At 37.7% G+C, this 25,734-nt stretch overlaps 1 protein-coding gene across 1 annotated transcript in view; it reads right to left on the reverse strand.

Annotated features, from left to right (window-relative positions):
- The window catches only part of LOC130247715 (protein eva-1 homolog C), a 144,977-nt gene that overhangs the window by 107,163 nt on the left and 12,080 nt on the right, over positions 1–25,734 (reverse strand). Inside the window, 1 exon segment of the mRNA XM_056481144.1 lies at positions 8,389–8,606. Coding sequence (XP_056337119.1) covers positions 8,389–8,606 — 218 coding nt within the window.

A 25,734-nucleotide genomic window follows, 5' to 3' on the forward strand; every position in this document is an offset into this window, starting at 1 on the left:
AGGCTGAGAGACAGATGAAAACAGACAAAGAGACAGAGAGACAGAGAGACAGACAGACAGACAGACAGACAGACAGACAGACAGGTAGGCAGGCATATTCAGACAGACAGATTCAGAACAACAAATAGACGAGGACATGCTGATTCAGACAGACAGATTCAGAAATACAGACAGATTCAGACAGACAGACAGACAGGCAGGCAGGCAGGCAGGCATATTCAGAAAGACAGACAGAGTCAGAGATACAAATAGATGAAGACAGACCGACAGACAGACAGACAGACAGACAGTCAGACAGACAGATAGTCAGGCAGGCAGGCAGGTAGGCAGGCATATTCAGACAGACAGACAGACAGACAGTCAGACAGACAGATTGGCAGGCAGGCAGGCAGGTAGGCAGGCATATTCAGACAGACAGACAGACAGACAGTCAGACAGACAGATAGTCAGGCAGGCAGGCAGGTAGGCAGGCATATTCAGACAGACAGATTCAGAACAACAAATAGACGAGGACATGCTGATTCAGACAGACAGATTCAGAAATACAGACAGAAAGACAGACAGACAGACAGATTGAGAACAACAAATAGATGAGGACATGCTAATTCAGACAGACTGATTCAGACAGACAGATTCAGAAATACAGACAGATGAAGACAGGCAGATTCAGAGAGACAGACAGACAGACAGACGAATATAGGCAGATTCAGAGAGACAGACAGACAGACAGACAGACAGACAGACGAAGACAGGCAGATTCAGAGAGACAGACAGGCAGACAGACAGACAGACAGACAAAGACAGCCAGATTCAGACAGACAGACAGACAGACAAGGACAGGCAGGTTCAGACAGACAAACAGGCAGACAGACAGTCAGACAGACAGATAGTCAGGCAGGCAGGCAGGTAGGCAGGCATATTCAGACAGACAGATTCAGAACAACAAATAGACGAGGACATGCTGATTCAGACAGATTCAGACAGGCAGGCATATTAAGAAAGAGAGACAGGCAGATTCAGAAAAGCAAATAGATAAAGACAGGGATGATCAGACAGACATTTTCAGAAAAACAGTCAAAATAAAGACAGACAGATAAAGATAGACAGATTGAGAAAAACAGAAAGAAGCAGAAAGATAGACAGATGACAGACAGACAGAGAGACTAATCGAGTAAAACAGACAGCTCTTTTACATCCAGGTAAATGCATTCCACAGCTTACATCTTCCCGCAGTGGATTCCTTCCCTCAGGCATAAAAACACAGGAGTGTAATCTGACTCCAGCACACAGCGCTCTACATGTGTGTGTTTATAGCGTGCGGTTTTACTAAGTGTGAAACAGTAAATCACGCGTGTGTGTGCTGTCAGAGACGCCGCAGATCAAACAAGCTGCTGCCGCAACAAACACACTCACACACTCACACACTTTCATCACATGCATTTGGGTTTTTAAACTTTTAAATGCACATATACAAAACAAAATGAATTCAGACTCAATTAAATGCACAAAAACACCACCATTATGATACAATACAGTGCTACACACAGTGAACACACATACATACACTTCAAATCTACTAAAGACAACGTGAAACAATGATTACAACCAATTTCTATTCTCTAATCTGCTATATACAATAAATAAATATATATATATATATATATATATATATATATATATATATATATATATATATATATATATATATATATATATATACACACATGCAAGAAAAAATTATGAAATGAAAATAAATTAATAACCACTAAAAAAAAGAACTAAAACTGCATAAAAATACAAAAAACGAAATAGAGACATTAAAAATAATAAAATGACAAAAATAATTAATAAAGCAGAAATAAATTAAGGTAAAATTTATAGATTTTAAAAAGCAATTACCAAACAGTAAAATCAATAAAGCTTACTGTAATAAATATAAATATTTCAAAATATATAAAGATAAAAGCATAAACTGAAATAAAATATAAAGCTAAATAAAATAAAAACAATTAATGATTGATTATTTAAAATGCCAAAAGCACTTAACAAAACTATAAAACCTTCTACTAAAACTAAAATTAAAATATTACAATAATATGCCAGATTCAGGAAAAACTCAGTAAAATCAATAAAGCTTACTGTAATAAATATAAATATTTAAAATATATAAAGATAAAAGCATAAACTGAAATAAAATATAAAGCTAAATAAAATAAAAATAAATAAAATTCATTAATGATTGATTAATTAAAATGCCAAAAGCATTTAACAAAATTACAAAACCTTCTACTAAAACTAAAATTTAAATATTACAATAATATCAGTCAGTAAAATTAATAAAGATTATTGTAATAAATATAAATATTTAAAATATAAAATGCTAAAAGCATATGAAACTACAATAAAATATAAAGCAAAATAAAGGAATAAATAAATGCCAAAAGAACAAAACTAAATTGCAAAACCTTCTACTAAAATCCGGTGAGTCCCATAAATCTATTCCTACCACTATTTCGAGCACTGAAAAACAGATTAAAGCTGTTGAAAATGAGCATTGGCATAAACAAGGTGCGAGACCAAAGGGTACTCGTGGGGTCAGATCATATGCTGCCGCATTAGCGTCCTCTACCCCAAATACAGCTCGGACTCAAATACAGCTTGAGAACAGATATGAAGTACTGAGTAATATGGGTGAAGAATCCCCAAATGCAGTCAGACAGAGATCGCATGACTCAGCAGCTAACTCTGCATGGAACAGAGGCTCAAGGCCGACTAGACAGCGGCATTCTGCTCCGATCGCACCTGAGATAAGAACACTAGTTGTAGGAGATTCAATAATCAGGAATTTTAGGAGCAAATCTACAATGACATACTGCTTCCCTCATGCAACAGTTTCTGATGTAAACAAAGAACTTAAGGAAATTCTGAAAAAGCACAAGACTGCAAAACGGATTATCATCCATGTGGGGAAGAATGATATTCGAAAGGAACAGTCAGAACTGCTCAAGAGAGATTTCTGTGAGCTCTTGGAAACAGTTGAAAGAGTGAAAATTCAGCCGTTCATCAGTGGACCACTGCCTGCAAGAGGGACAAACATGTTTTCACGGCTGCTTGGTCTAAATGTATGGCTGCAGAAAGCATGTAACAGGAAAGGACTGAATTTTATTGACAACTTCAATCTCTTCTGGAACCAAAGACAACTGTTGACATCAGACGGCCTTCACCCAAACAAACTTGGTGCAAAGGTGCTAAAGGACAATATCTTCTTCTCCCTCCATCATCCATCAGCTGTATGTGCCACTGACCTCAATCCAAATGGCACATACACACCTAGCATCTGTCCGGATGACCACAGGACCTCAAATCAGCTCCCGAGTGGACTTGGGGTTGACGCATCACCCAAGGACAGTGATAACACCACGCAGCCAAAACACCCACTGTTGATAGAGACACTATCGCTGGCCCTCTGCTCAACACAGACAGACTGTGACGCATCAGAACAGCATCATGTCTCGTCACTAAAAACTGATCCTCAGGAAAACACCCAGGAAAACATATTTCAGCACCCAGAATCTCCAGAGCCACAGCCTCTGTCGCCAGACACGTTCCCATTATCACCTTGCTCGCCTCTCTTGGGTTTCTCAAAAAAGATGGAGGAACTGGTGCATGCTGGAACTAAACTTTCACACTCCATCGCCGCAAGCCCCCAGTTACCAACCAAAAAGCGGCCTGCTCCACAACCACCTCTGAGCCCACCTGGAAGAGCCCTCCGACATTTGCCCCACCGCCAGGGCCCAAACAACAACGCACCATCTTCAGCTGGTGAACAAAACTGCTCTCCATGATGTGTCTCGGGTGCCTGCTTAGATAACAGTGTCTTTATCAGATGTTTACAGAACAAGCAGGAACCCAGTGTGCCTGTAGCTTTCTCTACACATATATGTGTTGTATTACGTGACAGAAAACCGAAGACTTTTTCAGGCCGTATAGCAAATCACTCAAATCTTGTGTCTATTAAATATAAATCTGAGACTACTGTAGCAGAAACAGCTAAAACTGTTAAGTTAGCACTTTTAAACATCCGATCACTCAACAATAAGTCACTTTTAGTCAATGATTTTATCAGCTCAAATTGCCTTGATTTTATGCTTTTAAATGAAACTTGGCTAGATGACAGCTGTAGTGCAGCAGTTCTGAATGAAACAGCTCCTTTAAACTTTGACTTTTTGAGTGTTTGCAGAGCCAATAGGAGAGGTGGAGGCATTGCTGCCCTGTTTAAAGATGTCTATGAGTGTAAACAAGTGTCATTTGGTGACTTTTTGTCTTTTGAATATCTGAGTATAGCACTAAAAGGTGCTCCACGTATCTTACTGATCATTATCTACAGACCTCCAAAATATTCTCCAGCTTTTATTGATGATTTTACAGAGCTGTTATCAATAGTAACCTCTGAATTTGACTATTTTACCATTGCTGGGGATTTTAATATTCACATTGATAATCCAGAAATCAATGCTGTAAAAGAACTGATGACTGTTTTGAACACTTTTGATCTGACTCAGCATGTTCAAGGACCCACACACAATCGTGGACACACTCTTGATCTACTTATAACTAAGGGTTTACACATTTCATCAACTGTTGTTAAGGATGTTGCACTATCTGATCATTTCTGTATTTTCTTTGATATATTGATCACTCCAGCTATTAAAGACAGATCTGTCTCTGTCAGAAAGAGATGCATAAATGAGAACACTAATGAGCAGTTTATGAAGGCCATATCGCTAGCACCAAGTATATCTGCAGACTCTGTTGATTCTCTCCTTGATTTGTTTAATTCTAAAGTTAAGAATGTCATAGATGACATTGCTCCTGTTAAAGCCAAGAATATAACTAGCAGCCAAAGGGGATCTTGGACGAAGTCCCCAAAATTAAAAATGACGAAAAGACAGTGCAGAAAAGCTGAGCGTATGTGGAGAAAGACGAAACTAGTAGTCCATTATAATATCTATAAAGACAGTCTTCGTGCTTTTAATATGGAACTAAAAACTGCTAGGCAGACTTTCTTTTCAAGCCTTATAAACAGCAACGTAAACAATGCTCGTAAACTCTTTGCAACGATAGAGAAACTCACAACCCCCCCCAGTCGGATTCCCAGTGAGCTACTCTCTGAAAGCAAATGTAATGAGTTTGCTCATTTCTTTACTGACAAGATCAATAATATCAGAAAGGCAATCAGCTCATCCAATCAGCCAAGTTGTGTCGACGTCAGACTAGCTCAACCACAACTTAAGAAATCAGACATTATGTCCGATTTCATGGCAATTAATGGCAAAATCTTAGAAGAGATCGTGCAAATTATGAAAACATCAACCTGCAGTCTCGACACGCTCCCCACATCATTCTTTAAAACGGTGTTGACCTGCTTAGAAATGGATCTTCTAAAAGTGGTAAATGCTTCACTTCTCTCAGGGATTTTTCCTAACTCACTTAAAACTGCAGTTGTTAAACCCCTCTTGAAGAAGAGCAACCTGGATAACACTATATTGAGCAATTACAGGCCCATCTCAAATCTCCCTTTCATTGGCAAAATCATTGAAAAAGTTGTTTTTAACCAGGTTAACAAGTTCTTAAACTTCAAGGGGTGTTTAGACAATTATCAATCTGGTTTCAGACCACATCACAGTACAGAGAGCGCCCTTATAAAGATAATCAATGACATCCGCCTAAATACAGATTCAGGCAAACTAACAGTGCTGGTACTGCTCGATCTCAGTGCTGCATTTGACACTGTCGATCACAGCATACTTCTGGATAGGCTGGAAAACTGGGTTGGGCTGTCTGGGACGGTCCTCAAATGGTTCAGATCTTACCTTGAAGGAAGAGGTTACTATGTCAGTATAGGTGACCATAGGTCAGGGTGGACACCCATGACATGTGGAGTCCCACAAGGCTCGATTCTGGCACCACTCCTGTTCAACCTTTATATGCTCCCTCTGAGCCAAATAATGAGAAAGAACCAAATATCCTACCACAGCTATGCTGATGACACTCAGATCTACCTAGCCTTACTGCCTAATGACTACAGCCCCATTGACACCCTCTGCCAATGCATTGATGAAATTAACAATTGGATGTGCCAAAACTTTCTTCAGTTAAACAAAGAGAAAACTGAAGTCATTGCGTTTGGGAACAGAGATGAGGTTCTCAAGGTGAATGCGTACCTTGGCTCTAAGGGTCAAACAACAAAACATAAGGTCAAGAATCTTGGTGTGACTCTGGAGTCAGATCTGAGTTTCAATAGTCATATCAAAGCAGTTAGTAAATCAGCATACTATCATCTCAAAAACATTGCAAGAATTAGATGCTTTGTTTCCAGTGAAGACTTAGAGAAACTTGTTCATGCTTTTATCAGCAGCAGGGTGGATTACTGTAATGGCCTCCTCACTGGCCTTCCCAAAAAGACAGTCAGACAGTTGCAGCTCATCCAGAACGCTGCGGCCAGAATTCTGACCAGAACCAGGAAATCAGAGCACATCACACCTGTCCTCAGGTCTTTACACTGGCTCCCAGTCACATTTAGAATAGATTTTAAAGTATTATTACTGGTCTATAAATCACTAAATGGCCTAGGACCTCAATACATTACAGATATGCTCACTGAATACAAACCTAACAGATCACTCAGATCTTTAGGATCAAATAGATTAGAAATCCCAAGAGTTCAGTCAAAGCAGGGTGAATCGGCTTTCAGCTACTACGCCCCTCGTTGCTGGAATCAGCTTCCAGAAATGATCAGATGTGCTCCAACATTAGGCACATTCAAATCAAGACTGAAAACACATCTGTTTAGCTGTGCCTTTACTGAATGAGCACTGTGCTACGTCCGACTACTATGTTTTTCTCTTCTTTTTAATTCTTTTATAACACATTTTATCAGCTTTTATTTTATTTTTATTCTTACCATTTTTATGTTTGTTTTTATTTCTCTTATAATTGTTTCTTTTATTCCTGTTTATGTAAAGCACTTTGAATTGCCACTGTGTATGAAATGTGCTATATAAATAAACTTGCCTTGCCTTGCCTTGCCTTAAAATGAAAATGAAAACACTATAATAATATGCCAGATTCAGATTCAATAATCAACAAAGCTTAATGTAATAAATATTAATATATAAAACATAAAATAACAAAAGCATCTGAAACTGAAATAAAATATAAAGATAAATAAAATATAAATAAATAAAAATGCCAAAAGAACAAAAACAAAATGACCAAACCTTCAACTAAACCGGACATAGTATTCTGTATCCTTTGAAATGTAAATATGATGTGTGTGTGTTTTTGTAATCTGTTTTTATTTACTGGTAGTGTTACTTGTTATTATTATTATTATTTATTTGATTTATTTGATTTCATTTTTTACATTTGTTGTTTATTTTTTAATAACTGCTGCTGTCATTGACTGTTTAGTTCTGTAAAGTGTTTTAATGTAAAACAGTAAATAAATTAAAGCGACAAAAACCTTCTACTAAAATTAAACACTACAGGAATATGCCAGATTCAGAAAAAAATACAGTTTCAGAAAAATGAATAAAGCTTAATATAATAAATATAAACATATAAAATATAAAGTGACAAAAGCATACAAAACTGAAATAAAATATGAAGTAAAATAAAACCTAAATAAATAATAAAAATAATAAAAAATATATAAATAAATAAATAAATAAATAAATAAATAAATAAATAAATAAAAAACTAACAGACAAAAACGTCTACTAAAAATAAAATTTAAATACTATAATGAAATCAGGAAAAAAAGACATTCAGAAAAATCAATAAAGCTTAATATAATAAATATAAATATATAAATATAAAATGACAGAAGCATCTGAAACTGAAATAAAATATAAAGCAAAATAAAACAAAAATAAATAATTAAAAAAATGTCAAAAAATATAACAAAATGACAAAAAACTAAAATGAAAATGATAATACAATAATAATATGTTGTTTATTAATTCATACTAAAATAAATTACATTTTTGGGCGGCACGGTGGCTCAATGGTTAGCACTGTCGCCCCACAACAAAAAGGTTGATGGTTTGAGTCCCGGCTGGACCAGTTGTGATTTCTGTGTGGAGATTTCTGTGCTCCGGTTTCCCCCACAGTCCAAACACATGTGCTATAGGTGAATTGGATTAACTAAATTGGCTGTAGTTTATGAGTGTGTGTGTGAATGAGTGTGGAAGGGCCTGGAAGGGCATCCGCTGCGCAAAATATATGCTGGAATAGTTGGCGGTTCATTCCGCTGTGGCGACGCCTGATAAATAAAGAGACTAAGCTGAAGGAAAATGAATGAATGAATTACATGTCACTCTTTACCTGCAAGGATGTTGACACATGACAGGAAGTGAAGTCGTTCACTATGTGTGTTCCAGCGCTGATGTAAGGGGAGGGGCACTGAGGTGATTGGGCGGAGTCTGCTCTGCCGTAGAAAGCTGATTGGACGGTGATGGAGGTTCTGGGCGGGCAGCGAAAAGTCAGGAATTCTCCGTCACACGCCTGTTCGGTGTAATTCCTCAGCACACGGGATAGATAACCTGAACACACACACACACACACAACAAATAACACATGGCTAAGATAAAAATTGATGTACTGAGGAATCTATCCAATGAGAATAGAAACAGAAGGCATATAAATATAAGATTTTAGCTTTCGCCATCAAAAAGACGTTTTAGGAAACTTCAAGTAAAGAAAAATGGACAGTGGTTCCTCGTTAATCGCGGGAGTTTAACGTTCTAAAAATAACCCACAATATGTGAAATCCGTGAAGTAGTCCGCTTTGTTTTTTACATTTATTATAGATGTTTAAGGCTGTAAAATCCCTCGCTACACTATTTTTTCAGATGACATTAATATTTTCACACTTTTCTCTCTCGTTTAACCCTCCTATTATCCTTAGGGTCAATTTGACCCCATTCAATATTAACCGTATGTCATGGTTTCCGCTACATTCATTCGTCCGTGGCGGGGCGCCACATCAAAATTCATCCCGCCACGGCTACATTACAGCTTCTCATTCAAAACATTCAGTCGTGTTTTTTAATAGCGGGTTATAATCTCACCAAAAACGTATTAAAAGGTAAGTGACTTATAACAGCGCAAACTTTTCTGTAATCGTAGTAGTGCTGTGCGTAGTAGTGACATGCTGACAGACAGGCTGAGTGACAGGTGTGTGATGCGTGAGGCCAGCAAACACGGCGTAGCTTTCAGTTATGATGAACACAGTTTCCATAATTATATGTTATTTACAGATAAAGGTCTGTTGCTCTGCATACAATGACTTTATCTTGCTGGAGTTTATAGCCGTTTCACTTTACTTCAGGACGTTTAATGCTGCTCTGTAGGTCTATTGGAGACACTCATTAATATTCAAAGCAAATCTAATAAATGATGGAGACATACTCACTACATAAACGCACTAAATCACGCTTCAGCAGCGTTTATTTGAGAGCGCACAAGAAAATCTGCACTTCAGCAGTGTTTATTTGAGAGCGCACAAGAAAATCTGCACTTGAGCAGTGTTTATTTGAGAGCGCACGAGAAAATCTGCACTTGAGCAGTGTGTATTTGAGAGAGCGCAAGAAAATCTGCACTTGAGCAGCGTGTGTTTGAGGGCGCGCAAGAAGTTTTGTGCACGAACAGGAAATTGGCGCTCGAGCACAGAGATTGACATGCTCGTAGGCTATTACATGAATGCGATCTCGACTTCTAATACTGCGCTCACGACATTTGTCAATGAAATAACGCCACATGTAGTTGGTAGATCTGTGTAAAATGCTCAACAGAGTCTGCCGCCACAGCTGGAAAAAATCCTAGAAGAAACACGGTATGTGTATATATAGTAGACATTGTTTTTGTTTTTGCTTCATATTGAATGACTTTTCCTAATTTAATGGGGAAAACTTGGTAAACATAAAATTAACGTGATATTATTTTTCCAATGCCCTGTACACATTTTGTAACATCAGTGTTCTTTGGGGTCAATTTGACCCCAGGGTCTTTTAGCTGGATAAAACATAAGAAATATAAAATAAAAATGTGTTATGTTTTGGGTGATATTGAGGTCACTATAACATGCTATGATTTTATAATATGCACTAAATTTTTATATGTAAAGTACAATAAATAGTAAGAATAAATAGTTTAAAATCAACCATATAGTATCGCAAGAATCACTGACGGTTCACATGACATGGTGGTAGGGGGAATCTAAATGATCATTTACTTTGATATTTCCCATGGTAGATGGGGGGTATGGGGGTGGACCTAATTCTTGCGAGAACTTTGATATTTCCTGTGTTTTTTTGTGGGAGGGGAAAACATAATTCACACGGGTAGGTTTACAGGGTAGAAGCACATGAAGCTTTCTAAAATATTACTCTTTGTGCTCAGTGGGCTTTCTCTTTAAGCTCTCGATTGAAAATGGCCTCTAAGCAAAGGTTTTCTGTCAGTGAGATTTTGTCACAGGTTTTTGACATTGAAAGTGACATTGAATGTGTCTGAGACAGGATAATCTTGAGGAAGACCCTGATTATGAGGCATCCTCCTCAGATGAGAATGACGCTCCTAGTGTTGACCCTCCTGTTGTCTCTCAACCACCAGCAGACACGTTACCTTCCAAAAATGGGAAATTATTATGGTCCCGCTCACCACTTGAACGACAGGGTATCAAAATGGTTCCAGGGTCCACCAAATATGCAGTCAGTCATGTTCAAGACATAAAATCAGCATTTCAGCTTTTCATTGCACCATCAATTGAACATTATATACTTGAAATGACAAAGTTAGAGGGGAGTTATTTGCAAGCCTACATTGGGTTGTTCATTTTGGCAGGAGTGTACAAATCCAAAGGAGAAGCAGCAGCAAGCCTTTGGAATGTCGACACTGTACGGTCAATATTTCAAGCCACCATGTCTCTGAAGACATTCCATGTTTTCTCCCATATCATACACTTTGATGACAATGAAACAAGGAAGGGCAGACGAGAGCAAGACAAACTCGCTTCAATATGGATGTATGGGATAAGTGGGTCCAGCGATTGCGCTTTTGTTTACAATCTAGGCCCCCACATCACTGTGGATGAATGTCTGGTTCCATTTCATGTCCGGTATACCTTTAGACACTACATGCCCAGCAAACCATGTTTGTTTTTCTTGGTGTCAGATTGACCCCATACATAATTGTGTTTCAGTCCTTGCTAAAATGAATTGTTATTCTTTTTATATGTTTGTAACTGTTAGCTGTTACTTTGTAAATTATGTATATAAGTTGTTTATGTTTTCTAAGATAATTTCTTGTTATTGAGAATAAGTTACATGTATTATTGTTGAATTTATTTTGTTTGGAATTTTTAATTTGAAATCTCTGAGGTTGTATAAAATGGCTGACTACTCATGAGGTTATCACTTCCTGTTAGCAAGCGATCGGCAAACATGAATTGTTTGCATGTGCTCGTCAATGAATGTATTGACTTCAACAAGTGATTTAAGGGACAATTTCTTTCATATAGCATGCAGCCGACGAGGTATTTTGCTTTATATTTGTATTTAGTGTTTCTAAAGTTTGTTTGTTTGCTTATGTATGTTTTGATTTGTATTAAGTTCATTTGTTTTGTATTTATTGTTTAGTTTTCACGGTGGATTTGGGGAAAAAGCCATCAAATAAATCAGTATTACGGAAACCGCTTGTGCTAGCGTATGCTTGAGGGAAATTATATTATAAATAACAAAAATATATACCAATTAAAGTACAAAACTAATAAAACAACAAATATATATACATATACTTTTCTAATTTTAGGCGAAACAGTGAGTTTTCATGCTGATTTGTAAACGTGTCTATAGTAATGCAATAGGTAATGTGTATTGATTTGTATGTAGGGGCAGGAAGTGGGGGGTTGGGAGTAGGGGGATATGTATTTCAGAGTGCTGTTAAATAGTCAACAAGGACATTAATCACCTGACACTAAACTTTTGGCAAAAAAAAATCCTGTTCTGGAGGTTTTAAATTACTGGGGTCAAATTGATAAAAGGTGTTAGCAGATTTTAGGGTAACAGGGGGGTTAAACATTCGCATAACTTCTACCTTCCTTTAGCATGTCCAGAACAGTCCAACTTTTTGTGCGATGGTTAGCATCTTCCTCTGCCTTTTGGGTGCTACCGTGAGTGCCTTTGACGGTGCAGAATGTTTAGTCGACATTATGGGGTTTGTTGGGGAGAAAACTTGCAAACATACAGTACAGCACTTCAGAGTCACACTGCTAGCGATCGAAGGTTTATGTAAATTTGGCAAGCTGAACACAATCTGTACTGTACAGGAGACACGGCACGGAGAAGATTGATAGACAATGGTCTACAGCCAATCAGGATGCAGAACACAATGCGCTGTAAAAAAGAAAAAGCATGTCAAACTGCACTAAAAAAATCCGCGAAACTGCAAAAGGTGAACCGCGTTATGGCGAGGGACCACTATATATCCTATTTAATTATGCCGACTGTACTTACAATTTTAAAATACTGTGTTTTAATTATGAACAGAGCTAATTGCCTTTTTTAACATGATTTACAGATGAAGTCAAAATTATGAGCCCTCCTGAATTTTTAGATTTTTTTCAGCACATTTCTAAACATAATAGTTTTAATAACTCATTTCTAATAACTGATTTATTTTATCTTTGTCATGATGACAGTAAATAATATTTGACTAGATATTTTCAAGACACTTCTATACAGCTTAAAGTGACATTTAAAGGCTTAACTAGGTTAATTAGTCAAGTTAGGGTAATTCATGAGCAATTCAGTGAATCAGTGAGCAAATCTTCACACATTACAAAGTCCTGGCTGCAGAGGAAGAGGATACAGGCACAGAGTATCACTGCTGAATGTGTGCTTTTACTTTCTATTTGCGCGGTTGCAACAAAGAAAGTGTTTCATCCTGACAGTCCTGATTCGCAGCGGAAAGAAGCGATTCACACACACACACTTCCGTGTTGAGTGAGTGATGTCAACTGTGTTCATCAAAGGAATAATGTAAACACACACACACAAAGGCACACACACACAGAGCAGAAAACATTACCTCAAGATACACACGACCAGTCCAGACCTGCAGACAGCAGACCACCAAAGTCTTTTTCTCTGCTTCTCTTTTTCTCTCTTACACACAAACACACACACACACACACATTAGTATTGGTGGTTTATGAGCATTCTTCATAGGCGTAATGTATTTTAAACTGTAATAACCACTGAATATATGGCCTTACCCTAGCCCTAACCTAAACCCAACCCTCACAGAAAATCTGTGGCAGATTTTGAATGTCAAAAGACTTTGTTAAGTCTGATTTTTACTAAAACAAACGCACACACACACACAAACACACACACACACTGCTTCCACATATTACTGCTATTCAAATAAGCCCTTATCAATGGCTTCTATTTAAAGGTCTCGTGAAGTGCTTTAAAATGTGCATATTTTATTCGATGTTTGACATAATCTCAACTGAAACATGAAGAGAGGGCAGGACAGAGTAGCTCCTCCCCTTTTAAAAAAAATAGCCAATAGTGTTTTGTTTCTGCACAGCTCTGCCAGTGAGAGTGGTTGAGCTCAAGCACACCAAATGTGAAGCGTCTTGAAGGGGGCGGGGCAGATACCAGAGAGCATTTGATTGGTCAAAAGATTTAATGAGAAACTGAAGTATGAGGTGACGTGAGAAGAACTATTGATCCATTTAGGCTGAAGCGACAAAGTACAAGCTTTACATGTATATAGTTGTCTCTAACTATAACGAAGTTCACCTTTCGCCGTCTCGCAGATTTGCTGATTTTTTTGTGTGCAATTTGACTTATTAATAATTTTTTTTTAATTATTTGTTTTTTTATTAATTAATTAACTAGTTTGATAAATTTTTATTTATTTGTTTGTTTTTTTTTACAGCACACTGTGTTCTGCGTCCTGATTGGCTGTCCACCATTGTCAGTCAATCTCCACTGTGTCTCCTGTACAGTACAGAATGCGTTCAGCTTGCCAAATTAACATAAATCTTCGATTGCTATTAGTGTGAGTTCCAACAAGGATGCAAAAAGGGTTGTAACTGTGCGCAGCAAGACCATTGTAAAGGAGGTCGCACACCGGATTCACCGCGTAACGACGCGCCATGCATTTCAGAATTGTAAACATAGGTTTATATCAAGGTACCACAGAGTGCCATCTGAATAGTTTCATTTTAAATAACATGAGAATGTGCGCATCTGGTGTGTGTTACTTCCAACTGTCATGAGCGTTGCGCATCAGGGGCCTCATGTACAAAGACTTGCGTTGAATTCATACAAAAACATTGCATACGGACAAAGCTGTAAATGTACGTACGCAGTAAAAAATTCAGATGTATGAAACAGTGCGTACGAGAAATTCCACGCACATTTTCTTTGCACATCCGAATTAACGTGAAACTGAGCGCACGTGCACGAGCGCAAAACCACTCCTTGCCTCCTCCCCCTAATAAATATGATAATGACTCTACTTTGGCAAAACCAAACGAAAAAGCGATGGCAAAAGCAAGCAAGAAGATAAACTTCACAGAATGTGAATTGGAGATGCTCCTATCGGAGGCAGACCGGAGAAAAGCCGTGTTATTTGTAAGTTTGACCTCCGGAATTAATAACAAAAGAAAAAAAAATGAGAGGGAAAGTTTAGCTGATGCGGTTAACATGACGCGGTTAACACGAAAAGTTGTTTGTGATGAGGATTGATTCATTAAGTAACTTTCTCGTCAGCACCTGCAGATGGCCGTGTTAAAGTGCCTATCTGTGTAACAAAAGATGTGTAGATGTTGGTAATTCAAAATACAGACATATTACATCTATAAATTATTGAAATACGGTAGTTTACTGTAAAAATTAGAATTTACTTTTACGGTTTGTACCGTATTTTTAACGGTAAATCACTGGCAACCACAGCTGTCGTTTTTTTTACCGTAAATTTTACGGATCTATTTTTTACAATGTAGCTAAAAACTTCATTTATGACAAAAAAATAATACTTTTCACTTTTCTAACTTTTATTTAATGTTTACAATGCAAATCCATCTAGATCCACTTATTTGGTAAACAAAGCAAGTCTCTCATATAATAGATCTACTAAAATACAGAAAATATTACTGTACAAACTGTATTGCAAATAAATCATATGAGCATTTTCATATTAGGCAATAATATCACAGAAATTAATTTAAAAACTGAATAAATAAACATTTACACACATTTACACCAGTAAATAAATAGACTCAATGATGGGCTAAAAATCTGCAGAATTCTGCATGTGCAGATATCATGTGGTACTACTAATAACTTTTAACTACTAATAACTTTAACTTCAATTCATTCATTCATTACCTTCAGGTTAGTCCGTTTATTAAACAAGGGTTGCCGCAGTTTTACACAGCGGATGCCCTTCCAGCTGCAACCCAGTACTGGGAAACACCCATACACTCTTGCATTCACACACATACACTACGGACAATTCAGCTCATTCAATTCCCCTATACCACATGTGTTTGGACTGTGGGGGAAACCGGAGCACCCAGTGGAAACCCACACCAACATGGAGAGAGCATGCAAACTCCACACAGAAATGCCAACTGGCCCAGCCAGGACTCGAACCAGCAACTTTCTTGCAGGGAGGCGACAGTGCTAACTACTGGGCCACCGTGACGCCCCTTTTAACTAATTGCTAATAACTTTTTTATTTAAAAAAACAAGCAAAAAATAGATGTAAGTTCATTTCCAGTGCTTCAGTGTGACAATGTAAAGAAACTGAAAGCATTATGAAATAATAATGCGAGACAGAAGGCCTGTTCTCCTGCTCCTCAAAGGAATGCGGTAAAATCCAGGCGGGATTCCTCAGGCTTTCTGAACACAATCCCTCCTGCTATTGTTCTCGGAGAGAAGCCAACATTCCAGCCACTGATTGACAGCTCCTTTCACCAATCATGGCTCAAATGACAGACAACACCTGCATTGATGTCCAATCAGAGAGTGGCAATCACACACACACACACACACAAACATATGAAGAGCTTTAGAGACCGGCTCAGGTGGAGCTTACCTGAACACAACACAATAAACAGAGGATGAGGAGAAAACCAGGTCAGAACTGGCGGAAAAAGACACTGCTGCAGGGAACACAATGACTCCTCTGAAAAATGAATGTAGTACTGATAGCCACATATTGATTGGAAAAAGAGAGGGTTTGAAATAGTAATATTATTAATATTATAGTAAAATAATATTATTAAGAGGAAGACAATGAATTAGTTTAGGATCATTAAATCTGTGGGGAGTACCACTATTTAACATCTCCCTCAAGACATATTATATATGTCTGTATATTATATACTGTTTATAACTATTATATTATAATTAGTGCTGTCAAACAATTAATTGTGATTATTAGCATCCAGAATAAAAGTTTGTGTTTACACAATGGTTTCTAAATGGTTTCTAAAAAATTTAAAACTGCTTTTATTCTAGCCAAAATAAAACAAATAAGACTTTCTCCAGAAGAAAAAATATTTTCACATATATATATATATATATATATATATATATATATATATATATATATATATATATATATATATATATATATATATACATTTTTTTTTATTTATTTATTTAATTTTGGATGCCATTAATTGGGATTAATCTTTTGACAGCATCTCTCTCTCTCTCTCTCTCTCTCTCTCTCTCTCTCTCTCTCTCTCTCTATATATATATATATATATATATATATATATATAATTATTTTTTTATTTTAATTTTATAACATGTCACTGGTCAAAAGTTAATTTTTTTTTAAAGAAAATTATTCTGTGCGGCGTTTATTAAATCTAAAAAATTTGTTAAATAACTGCTTTGTTATTGTATGTAGTTTCAAATGAAATTTTTACTCCAGTCATTATTGCTTTTATTGCTCTTACCTTTAATAATAATAATAATAATAATAATAATAATAATAATAATAATAATAATAATAATAATAATAATAATAATAATAACAACAATAATGATAATTAATATTAAAGTAATTTCTAAAGGATCATGTGACTCTGAAGACTGGAGTAATGAAGCTGAAAATTAATCTTTAAAATCACTGGAATAAATTATTAAATTAATTTCTAAACTACTTTTGAACAGTTTTTTTATTGTAATTTTACAAATTGTTGTTCTGTATTTTTGATTGAATAATTGCAGCCTTGGTGAGCAGGAGAAGTGTATTTTAAAACATTTGACCGGTAGTGTATATATAAATACAGTGAGCAATTAATTTTTTCACTTTTTTTCACTTTGTCAAATGCTTAAGAACATAAGATTATTGTTAGTAAGTTCATAGGTATACATTAATAAATTAGTAAATGTTTAAATTATTATGACGTGAGAGTATTTTTCATTGTGAGTTTATTCTAATCAAAATGCCGAACTGTTTCTTCAATTGAAGTGGCCAACATTTCTAACTTTTGATATTTCTTAAGTTCATAAACATGTTTTTGCGGTATTTCTGCAATAATTGTCAAACTGTAAAGTGTCCTCTGCTTGTTGCTGTATGTGGGCGGAGTAATAGACAAGGGTGAAGGGAGGAGTGCTGTTACTGGCAGAATATTGCATGGCCATCAGCCAATCAGATTCAAGAACCAGACAGAACTGTTGTGTGTATATATATATATATTAGGGTTGGGAGATGTCGACCAATTTGGCATCGTATGATGTCTAATGTGAAACATCGTGATGGACAATGGCATCGTCGTCATAGGCGGCGGTGAATTCATTATTCATGAATAATTACTGAATTCATAATTAATTAATTATTTGTAGCCTACTGCTTCAACTACCGGACCCGCATGGTCTTTGTTTTACCCATAACTAAATCATAAATAAATGAAGATAAGTTACGCACAAATTACCACCTGGCAATCACTTTCCGCAGGGCTCTGGCATGATCTGGCACGATCTGTGTTGATATAATGGTGTCAACAATCTTGGTTGGTAAAAAGGTGCACAACCAACAGTATCGGAGGTTTTCGCTAATATTACCAAGCACAAGCGTGAAAGCGAAAGATTGAAGCAGTGTACTGACCCGCTGACTGCCTGGGCCCATTGTCTCCAGACAGTGTGTGTGTGTCTGTGTGGTCACTTGAGTGTTTTCAGCAGTAGTGTGGACTGAGAGCTGTTCAGAAATGCTAGGTAGAAGAGTAGATGTGGATCGTTTTTGTTCTAAAATGCCATTTAAATACTAAAAATGGCCCAACCCTAATATATATATATATATATATACAAAAACAATTTTCACAGTACACATGTAAATCATGTAAATACACACAGTTATCATGTAAATACAAGCTTTAATTTTGGATGTGATTAATCATGATTAATCTCTTGACAGCACTATTTATTTGTTTATATATATATATATATATGTGGTGCAACTTCATGCTACATTAATGTGTTAATTACAACAAATTGTCAAATCTATTAGCAATTTCTGAGTGTACTAATTTCCGAGTAAAATAGTTTCTCCAACTTTTTTTTTCAGTGTCAAAAGACAAAAGTACTATAAAAAGCAAGGTGATACTAGGAAAAGCCATTCTGAACACAGCCTTACATGAGGACAAGGTAAAAAAAAAAAAAGTGGAAGTGACATGTCATGTGCTAGTCATGTGACCTGAGAGGGTAAAAAGGGGGTAATTTACTGCCCTCAAACACAGGATCTGACGAGCGACGAAGATAAAGTCAAAACAAGACACAGCCCGTGTGTGTGTGTGTGTTTGAGTTTACTCAGTTTAAATGATGCTGCGCTCTGATTGGAGGAGAGAGAATGACGGCTAAATTCCACTCATCTGCAGAGTAACATGAAGCAAAACACTAACACAGCAACACACACACGCACACACACACAATATCTTTATGGGGACTTCCCATGAACGTAATGATGTTTCTACTGTACAGACTATATTCTATGCCCTACACAGAAAGAAACATTTATTATTAATATCATTGTTGAAAAGAGCTGTGCCGCTTCATATTTCTGTGGAAACGGTTCATCTTCTGGATTCTTTTGACAAATAGAAAGACCCAAAGAACAGTATTTATTGTAACATGCTTTAACATGTTGAACAGTAAATTAAAGGCATAGTTCAGCCAAAAAACACTCATTACCTCATCATTTACTCTCTCACACTTATGAGTTTCTTTCTTCTGTTGAAAACAAAAGAAGATATTTTGAAGAATGCTGGTTGCTGGCATCCAATGGCTTCATTCATTTTCTTTTCGGCTTAGTCCTTTTATTATTCAGCATATGTTTTATACAGTGGATGCCCTTCCAGCTGCAACCCAGTACTGGGAAACACCCATACACATTCCTTTATACACATACACTACGGGCAATTTAGTTTATTCAATTCACCTATAGCGCATGTGTTTGGACTGTGTGGGAAACCGGAGCACCCGGAGGAAACCCACGCCAACACGAGGAGAATATGCAAACTCCACACAGAAATGCCAACTGACCCAGCTGGGACTCGCACCAGCGACCTTCTTGCTGGGAGGTGACCGTGCTCCACATTGAGCCACCGTGTTGCCCACCCAATGACTTCTTTAATAGTAAAAAAATTCAATGGAAGTCAATGCTACCAGCATTCTTCAAAATATCTTCTTTTGTGTTCAACAGAAGAAAGTAACTCGTAAAGGTTTTTAACCTTAACTTAAGTTAAGAATGAGATCAAGGAAAAGATTTGTTATTAGAAATATGGAGGAAACTAAATTTGACATTAAACTATCATGTTTGATTACTTCATCATGTTAATACACCAATGTTTTGAAGAACTAAAATATTCACATTATACCTTTGTTACAGACAAAACACACAACATAAGCAGGTGTGGATGAGAAAGTCATATAATGTTAACCAATTCTCATATCAGAGAGCTTTTCCACAGGCAGAGAAACATACTAATGTGAGCTTAGTGTCATACACACAACTGCTAAACACCTTTATGACAATAAAGTAACACATTCATTCATTTGCCTTTGGCTTAGTATAGTAAAGTATACACTCACTGGCCACTTTATTAGGTACACCTTACTATTACTGGGTTGGACTCCGTGTGTGCGTGCGTGCGTGCGTGCGTGTGTGTGTGTGTATAGAGGTGTCAACACTGCACTACAATAGAGATTAGCATCTTCTAATGAACTAAACACACACATGCACACACAGATTAGCTGAAGGCGCTTAAATCTCAGTACCATAAACTAGTGGTGGGCCCTATCTGTGTTAACGTGAGACTCTTATAGGGCGATAAAAAAATATCGGTGTTAATCTATTCTCAAAGTTGGGTTGGGAGCTGGGTCTATTCTACGCAGGCTATGATGACTTTCACCTTGATATTTTAGCACGTATGTATACCTGACTGAATTGCACTGTAGGAGCGAGAACGAGTCTTCGAACCTGATTAATGTTAGCTCCACATCTAACTATCAGGCACCTGTAGAGTTTATGCGTTCGAGTAAAACATATACAAATAAAATTGACCGGGTGCTTTTTAAAATGAATGACGCTTAATGAAAGTCAAACCGGTGAGCTGTCTGACAAAACAGTGCCCTTTCTGAATCAAATCAGCAGGATGATCTTCTGGATCTTTCACTTATTTTGAAGACTCTACTGACTATGCTTACATGGACATCTGTAATCTAGTTATTCACCTTAATAGACAATAATATAATTAAGGTGTTTACATGAAGTGCTTTCATTTAAGTGTTTCCTGTAGTTTTGGGTAACTTTAACTGCAGTTCAGCAGGTTCACATTCACTCATGAACATTTCATTCATGTCCCCGTGACAAACCTGGGGTATTAGATGGAAATAAGGAGTAAGGACCGGTGAGAGTGTTATGGAATTTAATAACTCACGCCAAATGGACAGAAAAAAACATCCACATTTCGCAATGTGTGTGTGTGTGTGTGTCCGGTCCTTTACTGACAGCCGTGTGTGTGGATCTTGTCAGAAAATAGGTGAAAAGTCCTACATGACGGTAATAGTTTGATTGCGGTGTTTACTTCAGTAATGCCACTAATATCTGCATACTCCACACGTCTTGACTCTATTTCAGTTTATTTTAGTTATGACTTCAGTCAGATTAAGGTAATCAGAAATCACTGTTTCAAGCTTATGTAGGCCTACAGTTCAAAACTCATGTTTAACTGAATAAACAGTGAGTAAACACAAGTACATCTTATTGAACATCTTTTATTTTCATCACCAATTATCATAGTAGATCAGTTTCTCAAGCAGTTTGTGATGCATTTTGGAAACAGGAGATGAGCCCCTGGTCTAATGCGCCACCTTGCTCGAGAAACCTGCTCTCAAAGACTTTTAGTCATTATTTGTGTAGCTCACATATTCTGAATGCCTTCAGCAGAATCAGCCATTTTAATCTAGATTAATTCCAAGATCACAGTGAGATTAATCTAGATTTTAAAAAAATGATCTGTGCCTACCTATAATATAAACTGTTCAGCATAAAGGATAACGCTCACTATTTTATGACTATTTCTAGTTTATATGCTGAAAATCTGACTTTTCCCACCACAATTCTTTTCAAATGTCATATTCGTATTTATCTAACTATAGATGTACACTCACCGATCACTTTATTAGGTACACCTGTCCAACTGCTCGTTAACACATTTCTAATCAGCCAATCACATGGCAGCAACACAATGCATTTAGGCATGTAGACATGGTCCAGACGATCTGCTGCAGTTCAAACAGCGCCTCAGAATGGGGAAGAAAGGAAATATCCAGTGAGTGGCAGTTCTGTGGGCGCAAATGCCTTGTTGATGCCAGAGGTCAGAGTAGAACAGCCAGACTGGTTCCAGGTGATAGAAAGGCAATAGTAACTCAAATAACCACTCGTTACAACCGAGGTCTGCAGAAGCATCTCTGAACACACAACACGTCCAACCTTGAGGCGGATGGGCTACAGCAGCAGAAGACCACGCCGGGTGTCACTCCTGTCAGCTAAGAACAGGAAAATGAGTCTACAATTCACACAGGCTCACCAAAATTGGACAATAGAAGATTGGAAAAACGTTTCCTGGTCTGATGAGTCTCGATTTCTGCTGTGACATTCAGATGGTAGGCTCAGAATTTGGCATCAACAACATGAAAGCAGGGATCCATCCTGTCTTGTATCAGCGGTTCAGGCTGGTGGTGGTGTAATGGTGTGGGGGATATTTTCTTGGCACACTTTGGGCTCATTAGTACCAATAATTGAGCATTGTGTCAACGCCACAGCCCACATGAGTATTGTTGCTGACCATGTCCATCCCTTTATGACCACAGTGTACTCATCTTCATATGGCTACTTCCAGCAGGATAACGCACCATGTTATAAAGCGTGAATCATCTCAGACTGTTTTTTTGGACATGACAATGAGTTCACTGTACTCAAATGGCCTCCACAGTCATCAGATCTCAATCCAATAGAGCACCTTTGGGATGTGGCGTTACAGGAGATTCGCATCATGGATGTGCAGCCAAAAAATCTTCAGCAAATGCATGATGCTATCATGTCAATATAGAGCAAAATTTCTGAGGAATATTTCCAGTACCTTGTTGAATCTCTGCCACGAAAGATTAGGGCAGTTCTGCCGGCAAAAGGGGGTCCAACCTGGTACTAGTAAAGTGTACCTAATAAAGTGGCCGGTGAGTAAGACAGACAGACAGACAGACAGACAGACAGACAGACAGACAGACAGACAGATAGATTTTGTTTACTCTCCCTCTATAAAAAAATCCACAATAACGCAACAACTAGCAAAGCAGTTGAAGCAGCAAACAATGTGCAAATCTACTAAAGACTGGAGAAATGAGGTGAAGCTTTTTTCTAAGATGCAGCAAAAGCACGACTAAGCGAGAGCGTTTTAAAGGATCAGGAAGTGTTCAACAAAACAAAAGCTCCTTGTTCTCATCCGTTATGAAGCAGATCGACTCCCTCTGTGTTTCTCTCTCTCTCTTCCTTTGTTTTCTCTCACTGCACATTTCTACAGGCATACTGTAAATCATCTGTAATTTCCTGTCAAAAAATGTGTGCGTTAATAAACTTGTTTATTTGCATTCCCACTTTCTGACAACATTATAAACCTTCAATAATTTGATGCAAAACAAAATTTAGTGTGGGTCACTTTGTGTGCTCCTTGTTTTTGTGGGGACCAAATGACCACCAGTATAGCAATAGCAGTAAATTTCTGACCTTGTGGGGAAAATGTTTTGGTCCCCATAAGGTAAACAGCTCATAAATCACAGAGAATAAAGCATCTTGAAAATGTAAAAGTGCAGATTGTTTCATGTGAGGGTTGGGTTTAGATGTAGACGGGTAGAATATACAGTCTGTACAGTATAAACATCATTATGCCTATGGGAAGTCCCCTTAAACATAGCTGTACAAGTGTGTGTGTGTTTCAGGTTTATAGATGTTATAGTGAGAGAAACAAACATGTTTAGCATTTAACACTGAATAAAGCACATGAGGTGTACCTGAGGGGATCATTGTCAGTTTTCTGTTGTTTACCTGTGAGAAATAGAAGTCATTTCTAATATATCAATTCAAGGTGTTGGTTAGGACAAAGACTCTCTTTAATATGGAAAATATTTGTCCTATCGCGTGCCATTGCTTTTATATAGAACACGATTTAAATAAGTCTTTAGGCTTGATAGTCAGACACACTCGATAGTCAGGTTGATGTCGTCAATCGTTTTGAACCAGCAGTGTAATACCTAGTTCAACCACTGGGTGTCAAACTTGCATACTGCACCTTTAAACATCATTACGACTATGGGAAGTCCCCATAAAGATAGCTGTACAAGTGTGTGTGTGTGTGTGTGTGTGTGTGTGTGTGTGTGTGTGTGTGTGTGTGTGAGCGTGCGTGCGTGCGTGCATGTGTGTTTGTGTGTCTGTTTCAGGTTTATAGATGTTAGATAGTGAGAGAAACAAATATAGCTGATGTTATTTTGCAGCACAAGCATCTTTAAACTTTGGAAGCCCATTCCTGTCTGGTAAGAAAAAAAATCATGGTAAAAATTAAAGTAAAAATTATGACTTACTAAATTGAAATTACATTTACATTTACATTTACATTTAGTCATTTAGCAGACGCTTTTATCCAAAGCGACTTACAAATGAGGACAAGGAAGCAATTTACACAACTATAAGAGCAACAGTGAACAAGTGCTATAGGCAAGTTTCAGGTGTGTAAAGTCTAAGAAGCAAAACATTAGTAATGTGTTTTTTTTTTTTTGAGAGAGAGAGTACAGTTAGTGGTATAGCCAGAGAGGCAATTGCAGATTAGGAAGGAAAGTGGAGACTAAATAGTTGCGTTTTTAGTCGTTTCTTGAAGACAGCAAGTGACTCTGCTGTTCTGATGTAGTTAGGGAGTTCATTCCACCAACTGGGCAGATTGAATGTGAGAGTTCGGGAAAGTGATTTCTTCCCTCTTTGGGATGGAACAACGAGGCGACGTTCATTCACAGAACGCAAGTTTCTGGAGGGCACATATATCTGCAGAAGTGAGAGCAGATACGAAGGAGCAAAGCCAGAGGTCGCTTTGTAAGCAAACATCAGAGCTTTGAATTTGATGCGAGCAGCAACTGGCAGCCAGTGCAAACGGGTGAGTAGCGGAGTGACATGTGCTCTTTTGGGTTCATCAAAGACCACTCGTGCTGCTGCGTTCTGAAGCAGCTGAAGAGGTTTGATAGAACTAGCTGGTAGCCCGGCTAGCAGAGAGTTGCAATAGTCCAGTTTGGAGAGGACAAGAGCTTGAACAATGAGTTGAGCTGTATGTTCAGATAGGAAGGATCGGACCTTTCTGATGTTGTAGAGTGTGAATCTGCAAGATCGAGCAGTTCTAGAAATGTGGTCAGAGAAGTTCAGTTGGTCATCAATCGTAACTCCAAGGCTTTTTACCATTTTGGATGCAGTAATGGTTGCTCCATCCATCTGGATTGAAAAGTTATGGTGAAGAGTCGGGTTGGCAGAGACTTCAAGCATTTCCGTTTTCATGAGGTTAAGCTGGAGATGATGATCTTTCATCCAGAGTGAAATGTCTGACAGGCAGGCTGAAATGCGAGCTGGAACCGAGGGATCATCAGGGTGAAAAGAGAGGTATAGCTGGGTATCATCAGCATAGCAGTGGTAGGAAAAACCATGTTTCTGGATGACTGTTCCTAAAGATGCCGTGTAGATAGAGAAGAGAAGTGGCCCAAGCACAGAGCCCTGAGGTACCCCAGTGTTTAGATGCTGTAGGTTGGACACCTCTCCCCTCCACGACGCCCTGAATGACCTGTCCGAGAGGTAGGAACTGAACCATTGAATAACAGTGCCTGCGACGCCCAGTGACTCAAGCGTAGATAGCAGGATCTGGTGGTTTACAGTGTCAAAAGCAGCTGATAAATCCAGCAAGATGAGGACAGATGATTTAGAGTCTGCTTTAGCCAGTCTGAGATCCTCCACGACCGAGAGCAGGGCAGTCTCAGTTGAGTGGCCTTTCTTAAAGCCAGATTGCTTGTTGTCCATGAGGTTGTTTTGAGTAAGAAAGTCCAGGACTTGATT

This window comes from Danio aesculapii, chromosome 20, assembly GCF_903798145.1.
Source record: "Danio aesculapii chromosome 20, fDanAes4.1, whole genome shotgun sequence".
In the NCBI taxonomy this organism is placed as follows: Eukaryota; Metazoa; Chordata; class Actinopteri; order Cypriniformes; family Danionidae; genus Danio; species Danio aesculapii.